The following is a 12999-nucleotide window of genomic DNA, read 5'->3' on the forward strand; positions in this document are numbered from 1 at the left end:
TCTGGGACTTGAAGCTGCAGCTCCCACCCAGGGCTTCAGGAGAGGAGCTTGGGCAGCAGGGTGAGCTGTGCTGTGATTTCTGTCTCTGCCTCCTGCTCTGGTCTCTCAGGCACCTGGTGTGCACGGGGCTGCTGTTTTGGCACGGTAGCTGTGCTCGCTGTCGGGGCTGCTGACTGAACGCTTACCTGTAGGTGCCCACGTATGCTTGGGGCTGTGGTGTGGCTCTCCAGTGCGTCACCCTGCCCCAGGCCTGTGCTTTTCTGCAAACACCCGTGGCCTGGCCAGTCCCCACAGCGTGGGGCTGCCCAGGCACTGCCACTGAGCGCTGAGCGAGTGGCACTAGGTCTGCCAACGCTGATGTGTTCCTGGAACGCTGGCTGGACGAGGGCCGCACGCACCCAAACCAGGGCTCGGGTCTGGCGCTCTCAGGGACACCCTTCTTGGTAGCATCATCCCTGCCCCCACGAGGGATTAGTGTCTGAAAGCAGCACCCAGGCTTGCCAAGGATTCCCCTTGCCTGGGTTCTTTGCCTGGAGTGCTCTCAGGCAGTCCTGGTGCTCATTCCATGTCCCTCCAAAACTCACGTCTGACCTAGGCCAGGCCGCAGTGCCCGTGACCCGCGGGGAACACCCCTGATGTCCCCAGGCATGGAGCTGGAGTGTCAGGTGCCTGCAGGTTTGGCTGTGGGTCCCCAGGGAGGCTGAGCTGCCCTCCCCAGGAACCCAAACAAACAGCAGAGTTCCTGCCACGTGCGGCCGGCGCTGACTAAGGCCGGACGCTTCCGCCTGCCGCGGGCCGGGGCTGCGGGCCGCCACCATGGGCGCGCACAGCCCGGCCCATTTCCCCCTATTGTCAGCCTCCCCCTCGGCAAACACATCCCCTGCACACCTGGGCTGGGACAGGCGCTGACGCCACCGCAGCAGCCGCCAGGGACAGGAGATGTGCTGCCGAGGGCATCTCGGAGTTGGAGCTGCTGCAGCACAGCTCTGAGGAATCCTTCGGGGCCCAGGTACCCAGGCAGCTTGTTTGCAAGCTGTTTCCTTGAGGAGCAGCCCTGACTGTTCGGGGGTCATTGATGCAGCTCTGCTTGCCTGCAAGGGCATTGGAGATCCCTGCATTTCTCAGAAGTCAGCAGCCGTGGCCTGAGAGAGAGGCCTGGGTTGCCGGTGCCAAGAGGCTGGAGCTGGGGATGCCCCAGCCAGCCCATTCCCGTCCTCATTCTCACTGTGGAGATACAAACTGCAGGTGATTGACCTGGTTTATCTCAGTGCTAGCATGGACTGACTCTCTGGTAGTGGAGCTTAGGAGATTCTCAGAGAAGAGATCACAGAAGCAGAGAAAGCAATCAAATGAAACAGTGAGGGTGAGACCTGGGGGCTCTGGGATGATGGCAGGTGTGAGGAGCCCAGTGCCCTACATCCTCAAGCTGCTCTGACCTCAGGAGTCCCGTCACAATGCAGGATATAGGGAGCTGCTGGTGGGGTTCTTGCCTACTGGGGTCAAACACAAGAGGGTGACTGTGCTGGGCACTGGATCATGGATGGACTGCCCCTTCCCTTGGTAGAAGCCTATAGCTTTGATGAGACAGTTATCTGTCCTAAATAGCAGCAGAACAAAAATAATGCCCTGAGGATTTCAGAGGTGTTCTCCGAGGGCTTCAGGGGTGACACAGGAGGCCCTGGCTGCAGTCAGTTTAAGAATGATGCAGGGACAAGTTTTTATTGGATTCTTCCATGTGAGATGCCAAAGGTGGGATTTTGCAGAGTATAAGATGCCCGTGAGAGAACTCTGATGCTGACATGGGGCTGTTTTATGGAAAAGATTACTTAGGAGGGACCTTGCCTGCAGCGAGAAGGGTGGGGTTTGCAGGGAAGAGCAGCTGCTTGCTCTGGGCTCCTTCAGTGCCCCTGGGCAGCCAGAGCCCCTGCTCTTTCCCCTCACCCTGAAGGAGGCATGGAGGTGACCCTGTTCCCTGGCAGGGCTGTGCCATGGCATGCTTGCAGCTGAGTGCCAGGGCTGGCCTTCCCCACCTGACAGCCGGGGCTCACCCACAGCAAGGACACTCCGTCATTCCCCACCCACCTCGGTGAGCAGGGCAGGGAGGCGGCACAGGCAGCAGTGCCATATCCGAGGGGATGCTCCCAGTCAGCAGCCACTGCGTGGGGCTCACTGCAGGGAGGCATTTGCTCTTTAAGGAAATGTCTCTGTTTGCCTCATGTCCCTGGCTGGTTCCTTGAGCTTCCTCTGTCCCTTCTCCCAAATGCGTAACTCCGCTCCCCAGAGTCGAGTGGGGGCGGCGCGAGGGACATGCTGGTGCATTTATAGCATCGACCTCCAGCCCTGTCCTGCAGCTGGGGAAGGGCACATTTGGCCCCCCAGGGAGGAGCATGGCACAGGAGAAAGCCGGCAGCTGTGACCCCAGCCGGCCTGATGTTTCTCCCATATGCAGGAGGATGTTGCTGATCACAGGTGACCGGTGTCCAAATATTATTCCTCTTCTCCTGTCTCTGCTCCACACTGCCTAGAAAGTGGATGCTCATCCCAGGAATGTAAACTCTGCCCAAGGCCTCTGAGGAAATAGCTTCAGACCAGGAACAGGACTGCACTCAGCAATTAAGGGCTGGTCTCCCCAGCCACACAGCTCCTGGGGGAGAGCCCTTTGCTCCAGCGCCAGAGGCTGGCCTTGTGTCTGAGAGGTGGCCCCAAGGGACCTTCCTGCAAGGACAGGCATGAGGCCCCGTGTGGTCACGGTCTTTGCAATAACAGGATTCTGTCTGTCCAGTGAGTTGGCAGCAGCTGCTGCTCAGGGCGGCCTCTGCTCTCGGGTGGGAGGAAATGCTCTCTTCACCCCATCTCACAACCAGCCCTGGGGCAGTGGGAAGGGGGTCCCCTTGGCCCAGGAGGGTCTGTAGGGTGGCAGAGGGAGACCACAGGCATGCTCCAGTCACCACTTTAAGGATGTTACCTGCTTTTTGCTGCCCAGCCAGGAGAAGGAGCATGAACAGGCACTGCCACTGCCACAGCAGCCCCAGCAGCTGCTGAGTTGGTGCTGAGTGATGAACTGCAGCACACCCTCCCTGCGGTGGGGCTGGGAGTTCTCTGTGCTTATCTCTGCAGCATCTCCATGCTAATTCACCAGGCCTTGCTCTAGCAGCTTTGTGACACACTCAGTGGTACCAATGCCTAGAAGCTCCTGACTGAGCCCAGCTCCTGCTGGTGCCTGAGTCACTGCCACTTGCATGGCCCAGCAGGGCTGAGGACAGGCAGCTGGCATGCCCTGCATCCCCTGGGGACAGATCCCACAGGCTGGGAGCGGATCACTGGCATCCTCATGCTGCAGGGACAGACCTCACATGGTGTTGGGTAGGGAAGCCCTGAAGCAGCCTCCCCACTCTCCCAGGAGGACGTGAATCCTGGCATGGACACAGAGCTCGTTATTTCCCTGGGACCTGCAGCCCACGGGGGATCGTGTTGCCTGTCGGCATCTCATCACACCTCCCATAGTTCCAGTTTCCCTGGCCTCTGGGGCTTAAAAATAGAACAGAAAAGGCCAACAGAGCTCCTTTGGGTTGGCAGCAGGGTTTGACCCAAGACCTGCTGTGCCCCCTTCCCTTCCGAGCTGTAGACCAGAACCAGGATGCTGTCTCTGAGGCTGAGTGGGCTGGAAACCCTTTGGCAGGGGTCCAGCGGCAGGGGCTGATGGAACAGGCACGGGGCAGCTTGAGGGGGAAGGGGGTGGGTGGACAGGCACGGGAAGTTTGGGTGGGAACAGGGCATCAGTAGAGGAATGAAGAGGATGGTGGGAAAGGGGCTGTTGTGTGGGGGCAGAAGGCAGGTGGGCGCAGAACGGGTGGATGGGCATGGGGCAGCGAAAACAGCAAGCCGAGAAGCCCAGCAGAGCCCCGGTGGTTCCCGCCGGCCGGGGATTCACCGGGCACGGGGCGGTGAATGGAAGAGCCGGGACAGCGCGATGGAGCGGTGCCCGGAGGCGGTGCAGGGGCGCTGGAGGAGAGGGCTCCGCCGCGTCCGGGAGCACCGGCCGTGCCCGCGGCCGCCGGGGCCAGCACCTGCTCCCGCCCCGCGGCGGGGCCGGGGCGGGGCGGCGGCGGGGCGGTGGTGGTGAAATACGGCGGCGGAGCGGGGCGCGCTCCCATGGCCCGGCGGCGGCGGAGGCGGCACGGCGGGGCCGGTGGCCCGGCGGCGGGGCGGCATGCCGGGGGCGGCGGGGCGGTAGTGGCGGCGCCGAGTCTGTACCGGGGCGGCGATGCGGCTGCTCGGCGCCTTCCTGCGGCTGCTGGTGGCCGGGACGCTGGGGGCACCGCCCGCCCCGGTGAGAGCCGAGGGGCGGGAGGGGGCTCGGAGCACGGGGCGGCCGCGGGGGCCGGGACGGCTCCTCCCGGCGCTGGGCGGGGGGCGGCAGCGGGTCACCCCGTGCTGCCCCCCCAGAGCTCGCCTTTCTCTCCTGCAGGCCCCGGAGGAACGGGGGACCGCCAGCACGGAGTCTCCCGGTGAGTTGGAAATGGGCGGCCGCCGGTGCCGCGGCTGGGAGGGGGCAGCAACCCAGGGAAGGCTTCGCGCAAGGCCGGGGCGCGTTGGGTGCTACCCGGGGCTGTGTTACCTCTGGAGCCCCGTGGTGACAAGCCGGGGAGGTGGCCGGGAGCTGTGCCGAGGCTCGGAGCAACCCGACGCCCCCAGCTGTCCTCGGGCACCGGGTACCGCCGCGGGCCGGAGCGGAGCGCAGCCCGGTCCCGAGAGTGCCGCCCCTCCGGTGCCGGCATGCGGGGTGCCGAGTGAGAGAGCTCCGCTCGGCTCTCCCTGCCCAGGGGACGGCTGTCCGGCCGGGCGAGGTGCGGGGGAGCCCCTTGGCGGCGGAGCTCGGGGGTAAGCAGAGAGCCGGGGCAGGAGACCGAGCTGGCGGATAGAGGCAGAAAGAGCCGTCGGGGCGGCTGTGTGAGCTCCCGCACAGCGATGTGCACAGTACAGTGACGGACTTATTGGGAGCACAGAGTGGTCCTTTGCTTCCCTGTGCTCCGTGGTGACTGCAGGACCCCCCCGCGGCTGCTGCACCTGCCCGGCTGGGCTCTGCCGCCCTGGGCGCCCCTGACAGTCCCTGTCTCTTGCAGTCCTTACCTTTCGGGAGATCTGGAATCGTAGTTTCTGCCGGCCTCTGGAGCAGCTGGTGGACGTCATTACCGAATTCCCCAACGAGGTGGAGTACATTTTCAGACCCTCCTGCGTCTCTCTGCAGCGCTGCGGAGGCTGTTGTGGGGACGAGGGTCTCCGCTGCGTGCCCGTGGAGACGAGCACGGTCACCATGCAGGTACGAGCTGCTGCTGCTGCTGCTGCTGCGGGGCCGGGGCTGCCGCACAGCTGGAGGGGGGCTCACCAGCGCCGGGAAGTGAGCTAGCTGCTTTGCATCCTCTAGGCATCGTAGCAGTGGGGCTAGCGAGGGAGAGGACTTACAACTGCTGAAATGCGAGCCAAGCCAGTCGGGTCCCTCTGCCTGCTCTTTGGGTTTGGCCCTGAGGTCAGGTGTCACCCCTGGTGGTACTGGCCTCACTCTCTCCTTCCCCGACTTCTCTCTGTGTGGTCTGTCTCGCTCATTGCTGTTATTTTTCCAGACCTTTCCTGTCCTGTGGTAGGGCTGGGGGGTGTTCATTAGCCGTGGCTGCCTGCTGGGACACAGCAGGTACTACCCTTGAATCAAGGGAGAGTGAGGCTCTCCTCTGTCAGGTGATGCTCGGGGTGGTGCTGACATGGACGCCCCCACTCTGGGGCATGGTGAGCATGAAGGGCTGAGCCAGCCGAGTTTTCAGTCACCGCTGTGTGAGCTGTGAGATGCAGGGGGAGAGGTCCTGGGATCTTCAACTCTTCCCCATGTACCAGGCAGCAGCTCTCCTCACACTGCAGCCCCTGCACTGAGCTGCCAGAGATCAGCCTGCTGATCCTGCAGGGACCAGGGAAATGCTCTGCTTTGCCATGGATGATGGACTAGGGAATGCCTGCAATAAACCACCAGTGATTTTGGTCTCTGAGGTGGAAAGTGTGTTGGAAGGCAGGATGGCAAAAAGCTCTTGGCTGGGATGGATCAAAAGCCTGGTGTGAGCAGGAGGCAGCTCCCCAAGCACAGGTCTCCCTCTATGGGAGGGATCCTGCTGCTGTGTGCCGGGTGGAAATGCCAGAGGCATCCGCAGGGGCTAGTGGGGATCACAGCAATGATAAATGTGTCTTGTAAGGCCCTTGGATGTCCAACCTGAACTTCAGGCTGGGCTGTGACATGTGACAGTGCAAGTCCTGTACCCCTGGGCTGGGGAGGCACTGTGGTACTGACTCCAGTCAGTTCCAACTCAGTGCTGTAGGAAGGGTCCAGGAGGAGGCAGCAGCAGTGGGATTGGCCTGAAAAACACGACTGGAAGGATATTTCTGTCAGAGAAGGGAGGTGTGCAAAGGGGTCAGATATGTGAAAATTATCCAGAAGGGTAGAGACTGAAAAATCTTTTCTAAGGCTGGGAACTCCCAAGGCCATGGGACTTAAATTAAAGCCCTGAAGACAAGGGGTGGCACTGGCAGAGCCTCCCAAGCTGCAGCTGGGCCTGGCCAGTGCTGCCTATGTGTGGAGGTGGACTCTGTTGTTGGAGGTCCCGAGGAACAGGTTAGACATGCATCTTCCCAAGAGCCTGGGGTGGCAAGGCAGTGGGTCAGGAATCTTTCCAGCCCCCTCCTGCTACTGCCTGAGAAGTAACCTTTGCTCTTCTTTCAGCTCCTGAAGATAAAGCCAAACGGGGAGGCACCCTATGTGGAGATGGCGTTCACGGAGCACAAGCAGTGCGAGTGCAGGTAGGGACTCCTGGGGTCCAGCATGAGCAAGCCTGCCAGCTCTCCCTGTGTGTGGAGCAGGGGCACCCTCTGGGCACCCTGCTGGTCTGGCACCCCTCTTGCTGTCTTTGCACTGGGGCTTGCAGGTGCTTGTGGCCCTTGTCCAGCTGCAGGCTGCAGCACAGCTCTGCACCTGCTCCCCGCAGACGATGGGGTGCGTGCCATTGTGAGCACAGGTCAGGCACCATGCATTGACTGCAGGCTGTGCTCCCCACCCCTGCAGCTGCCTTGGCATGCCTGGTCTATGCTCTTTAGCCAGGGGATCTGCCTGTGGGTAATGGAGCAAGGCTGGTGGCTCTGTGGCAGCAGTTTGGTGTGTGTTAGCATGTCCAGGGTGGTGGCTCTGCAGGGAGCTCCATGGCTTGGCATGCCTGGATGTGACTGTGGCCCAAAGAGAAAGCTCAACAGCTGAGTCTTGGGCCAGCATTTAAGGGAGGCTACCCCATAGAGACCTGGGGGTACAGCAGAGGTTTACATCCAAGCCAACAAATGAAAGCCTAAAACATGCAGTGCCAGCCTGGCCTGGATGTGCAGTGCTGGCCTGGAATGGATGCACAGCACCTGCCTGCCGCAGACTGCTGGCACCTGTCAATCCCTTGGGGTGCTCTCTGTGTCCCAAAAGTAGTGAAAGCCTGGGCAGGATGGAGCCTCTGCAGTGCTGTGGGAGCAGCTCTGGTGCTGCCTGCAGCTAGTCCTTGCCATAGAGACTCCAGCACTGCCTGCATGGGGGGCCCTGGTCATCACTCTTCATCATGATCCCAGGGTGATTTAGTGTTGTGAAAACTGGGGGATGAGTGTCCTGCTGGGCAGCCATTAGACATGATCCTTTCCTGGAAGAAGATCCTGAGGATTCCCAGATTGGTATTCCCCTGCAGTTTTACGAGCAGCTGTACTGGAGCAGACCCAGCTCCACACGGCCTCTGTCTCTCAGTAGATGCAGAAGGCAGAGTGGGAAGAAGCAGATATATTACTTGCCTCCATCTCTGCTTCCAGCTATTTCCCATGCAGGGAATTTCCTAAGCCTTTTGTGCTTTTCCTCCCTAGGGTAACTTCCAGGGGATCTCCTATGAGCACTTGTGCAGGCTGCCCTCTGCAGCAGTTTTAGGCTTCTTCCTAATCTGCTCTCCACACCTGTACATCACTGCCTTTTGTAGTTAGTGCAGGAGTGGCAGATGTCCTGGCTGTGATGCCAACAGGGGAGGTAGGTCATGGCTGAGAACCTACCACCAGGACTTTGCAGCAAATCCCCCATGTTTGTCACTCAGGATGCTGCACCTTGTTTCACTATGGGATGTGAAAGCTGCCACTGGGAGCAGCTAAGGCTGAGCTTGCCCTCTCCAGCCTCACTGGCAAAATGTCACAGCCCCAGGGTAGTCACGCAAGCCAACCAGCCCTTGTGCTGTCTCTGCCTGCTCTCTGCCTGCTGCAATCAGCTCCTGACTGAGGGCTTGATAAGGTCAAGAGAAGAGATATTTTGTCTGTTTTAAACATGAATGATGGCAGGCAAATTGTGCAGTGTATTGGGGCATGTCCTTGGGCCAGCTCCTGCAGCTCAACATGCAGCACTGCCCAGTAACCATTTCTCTCTGTCATTTTCCCACTCTGCAGGCCCCGGCAGGACCTGATGAGGCTGGGAAGGTGAGTGACACCAGGGGCTTTGTTACTGGCTGGGATTGTGGGTCTCATCTCCCACTCATCAGCCCTTCTTGTGGTGCTTTCCTTCTGAAGGAGGAGGTCCAAGGGCCGAGGTAAGAGAAGACAGGACAAGAAGGGACGGAAAGACTGTGAACTGTAAGTGAGCAGGGGCAGGTATGGGTTCTGTCTTCTGGGTTAATTTTCTTGGGATGTGTCTTTATTAAGCATTTAGATCTTTACTGACACTGTGAGCAGTGAAGGGTTTGTGCAGAGCAGACACAGAAGTAAGCAGGAGGGGACAGTGGCTGTGGGGAAACAGGCCTCCTGCTGAAGACTCAGGAGGTACCTGGTAGTCCCCAGGCTCAGCAGCTCAAAGCTGGGCAGAATGGGGATGGATGGGCTTGGTGACTTGATGGTGTTTTGCTATATTGCCATCACAGACCATGCTGGATTTCATGGATCCATGAATTTCCAGTTTCAGCCTCATCTTGCTGCCAGTTGTGTCCTTACTGCTGTCCTTGACTGATTGTTGTTTGGGTTACTCTGCTCTTTCCATCCTTTATCTCACTTTCTCAAACTCCTTGCTGTCACAGCACAGGCTGGACACACTTTGGAGGTGTGACACCTGCGGCCAGCAGTTTGCTCTGGCATTCCCCCCTTTTGTGTGGAGGCTGCTGTTGGGGCTCAGCAGTGGCAGCCCCACCACCCTCACTGCTCCCCCCGGGGAGGCTGCCTGCAGGCCCTGCCCTGCACTCCTGTGTCCCAGGCACAAAGGGGGCCCAGGGCAGAGTGGGTGAGGTCCCGTGCTGGCAGTGCTCACCCCGTGCCCCCTCTCTTTGCAGGTGTGGCACACCCCGCAGGTAGCCCCTGCCCTGCCCCAGCCCCGCTCCCACCATGGGCCGAGCCAGCTGCCCTTGTCCCCAGCACGGGGCACTGTGGAGCCGTGTCCCTCCAGGACTCCAGCACGGAAGAGCTGACTGTTACTCCTGCTTGGCCCTGCTGGGAGCACAGCCTGGCACCAAGGACTCCCTTGCCCCATCTGCCCCACTGGCAGCAAGAGAAAAGGACTTGTGACCAAGCCTGGGGCTGAAGATGAGGAGCTCAAGCAGCGTGCTGCTGTTTGAGGACATTCTAGGGGCAATGAGGAGCCAAGCTGGTGCATGTGCTGCTGGAACTGGCTGGGGAGGACAGCATGATGTGGCAGTGAGCGGAGATGGCTCACAGGGCTGCACCTGCAAAACTTCTCTGTCCTGCCAGTGCTCTGCAGCTGGGGAGGAAGGAAACCTGGGGCAGGCAAGGCTGTAGGGCTGCATCCGTCCCAGTTTTGGCACGGGGCAGATGCCAGGGATCTGTTCTGCTTGGGAACAGAAGGGAACTGGGCTGCTCATGTTTTCACAGCTGCATCTCAGCTTTGCCCTGCTCAATAAAAGCTGGTCAGACATGGGAGCTGGCAGCTCCTGTCTGCTTTCCAACAAGGCAGGGAACTTCCCCATGGGCACCCACTCAGGCTGGAATAGGGCTGTGACCCAGAGTTTGTCCCCATCACCAATCCTGCAGCACCAAGGGACTGCCCTTGGTGTGATGCTGGAGATGGGCAACCAGCAGGTTCCTCCCTGGGCTGGGGGCTATCCTTGTGCTGGAGTTCAGCTGGGTACTGGGAGACCCTTGGGTGAGCTGCCCTTCCCCTCCACAGCACAGTGTGGGACTGGTACCTCTCCCTGTTCACCCTGCCCATCCTGTGCTCGCCCATTCTCTTTTTTTGTTTGAAAGCTTCAAACAAAAGACCGGAGGGCAAGATCTGCAAAGGTTTTAGGGTTATCCTTAAATGAAGGGACCTGTGGTTTATCCTGCTCTGAGGAACAAGAGTGACGCCTAACTCCGCAAGAACTGGGGTCCAAGGTGGCTCCTTGCCACACCTGACAGAGCTGCCTGTGGTAGGGGTTACATTATGATGCTCCAAGCCATAATGCTGGTGTTGCCTGAGGCTGGGGACATGGGGACAGGGCAGATCCCTGCCAGGGGAAGCTGGAGGTGGGTGTTGAGGTTATGTGGACCTGCATACTGCCATCAAATAGCAGGGAATTGACTGTGCGAGTTGTCATTGTGCAGCTGGGCATATCGTTCAGGAGCTTGCTGGATCCCTTTTGGATCCCATTTCCAGGCATCCACAGTATCCTGGAGCACAGCCTACATGGCCTTTGCCTCAAAATAGCCCATGAAGTTCCTCCTTCACTACCTCACAGGTGAGGGGAACTTGCTGCTCCCCTTCCCACATCACTCAAAGTCTGTGTGGACCATGTGCTGGCCTGGTCCACACAGGCTTTCCCTGTCACTGTGTGTCATTTCTGTCTGGCTGGCTCTGCTCTGAGGCCAAGGAGAACCAAGTGCAGCACTTGGATGTATGTGATGGTTTCTGTATTGTCTTTAATACCCTGGTAGTATTACATGTTTAAAAAAGGAAGCTACATAAATCAAGTATGTTAATTAATAAAAATAAGTTTATCAAGACTCATGATTAGGATTAAAACAAATTCAAACACACTAACACACAGTGGCTTTTCCTGTACACAGTTCCTGGTGTCTGGTGTCTGCATTGAGGTGTTTCAGGCAGCTCTGCCCATCAGAAGTGGCAGGGCCAGACCCCTGCCTTGCACAGACCCCGGCCTTGCTTCTCTCCCTCTATCACCTGGATGCCATGTGTGGCCTTGTCCCCTGCTCCTCCAATGGGGTGTTGGATAGCAAGAATGTGAGTGCTGGGAGGGATGTGGCTGTCCCACTGCAGCCATGATGAGCAGAATAGCTGGGGCAGGTCTGGAACAAGGGGAAACATCACTTACACAAGAGGTTTGGGAGCTGCAGCTCCAGCTCCATGGAGGTAACAGGAACCTAATGAGGCCCAGCCCATGAAGTTCCTGTGATTGCTGCAGGCATCACATGCCCAGGGCAGTGCTAGCTCCTTTCCCTGTCCCTGCCAGAGGGGAGAGTCCTCAGACCCTACTCACTCCAGGGTGGCAGGGACTGCCAGCAGGACCTCCCACCCAATGGCAGGATGAGGATCAGGGTGGGGGACTGCTGCTCTGAGGAGCAGAGGCTTCCTGGCTTCAGGGCTTGTGTCCAATGCCCATGTTTCCTCTCGAGGGGACCCACCACTGTCTGCCTGTCCCTCTGTGTGGTCCCTGTTGTAGCTCTTTTTATAGCACGAGCTCCTGGGAGCTCTCCTTGGCCACAGCAGATGTGTGAGCACTCTGACAAGATCAGCTACATCTACAGAACCCCATGTACCCAGGTACTACCGTGCAGGGCTGTAGGTGCCCTTGTGAAGGGACCCTGACATACCCCAGCCCCAGAGACAGCAGCATCCACCATGGACAGGCAGAAAACCTGTTCCAGCCCCAGTGCTCCCAACTCCCTCACCCCTTCTCTGCTGAGTACCCCTTGCAGCTGTCCCACAGAGCCCAGGAACAACACGCCACTGGGTTATCAGTGTCCTGGGGCTCCCTGTGCCTTCCAGCCTTACAGGGCAAAGGTTTGTTTAAAAAGGCTTTAGGAGCTGCAGGAAGATGGTTTAGGAGGATAGTTATAGGGAGACAAAACATAAAGCAGCCTCATGCACCAGGAAAAATATTTTACATTTTTTTGGGAAGTAACTGTAAAGGTGATGTGGGCATTGGCCCAGAGATGTAGCATTGTAGCTGGTGAAGCCCTGATGTTGAAGCTTCCCTGTCACCTCTGGTGTCCCTGAGCACAGGCTGCCATCAGAGCTCTGCCACCCAGCAGTGTCTGCCAGCCATGCCCAGGCAGGTCTCCCACATGTCTCCATGCAAATAAAGAAACACTGAGGTCTTAACTTCATGATTGCAAGTCTCTTGCACCCTCACAAAATTTGGCATAATCCTGCCTGTTGAAGCCAGTGCTGTTTGCAGTCTCAGCGTATTTTAAGCTTTTGCTAGCTCTCAAGTGTCAGTTTCAGCTTGTGAGAAAAGAGGCAGCTCTCCCTCCTCTCCCTGCTCTTTGTCTGTGCTGGTTCTGCTTTGGCAGTTCCCACTTCCCAACAAGGAGCACAAGCTCTTCAACAGGTTAATCTAAAAGTAATCCCCTAAATTCAAGGCACTCTATCCAGCACTGACATGCAAACCTGGAAGCCCACAGGTAAAGGCAGTTGTGCCTCAGGGCTGGTACAAATCTTCTTCCCCTGCAAGGCTTTTCCTCACAGGAGCATCCTCGAGGCACTTCCTGCTGATGCCTTTGACTCACTCTCTTCTGGCCACTCCAGAGATGTTTAATGAAGAACTTAACTTAGTTTTGTACCCTCCTGGTGACTCCTCTTCCCACATCTCCCTGCCACTATCACCTCAATATCCAAACCACTCTACAGATAGATTGTGCTGGATTTTGTGGTTTTCCTGCACTCTGTCCTCTCCAGGCCCACACAGATCTGCTGAAGCCAGGCAGGTGAGTCGTGCCAGCAGCACCCCTGCTCTCATCCCT

At 58.5% G+C, this 12999-nt stretch overlaps 1 protein-coding gene across 1 annotated transcript; it reads left to right on the plus strand.

Annotated features, from left to right (window-relative positions):
• The first annotated feature begins 4206 nt into the window (after positions 1–4206).
• PGF (placental growth factor) lies at positions 4207–12894 on the plus strand. Its single transcript, XM_064715406.1, has 7 exons — positions 4207–4330; positions 4469–4508; positions 5124–5320; positions 6761–6837; positions 8485–8514; positions 8605–8667; positions 9354–12894. The coding sequence occupies exons 1-7, from the start codon at positions 4265–4267 to the stop codon at positions 9373–9375; spliced, it is 495 nt and encodes a 164-aa protein (XP_064571476.1). The 5' UTR covers positions 4207–4264; the 3' UTR covers positions 9376–12894.
• Positions 12895–12999: the final 105 nt, after the last annotated feature.

Source organism: Zonotrichia leucophrys, chromosome 5 (genome assembly GCF_028769735.1).
Source record: "Zonotrichia leucophrys gambelii isolate GWCS_2022_RI chromosome 5, RI_Zleu_2.0, whole genome shotgun sequence".
NCBI lineage: Eukaryota > Metazoa > Chordata > Aves > Passeriformes > Passerellidae > Zonotrichia > Zonotrichia leucophrys.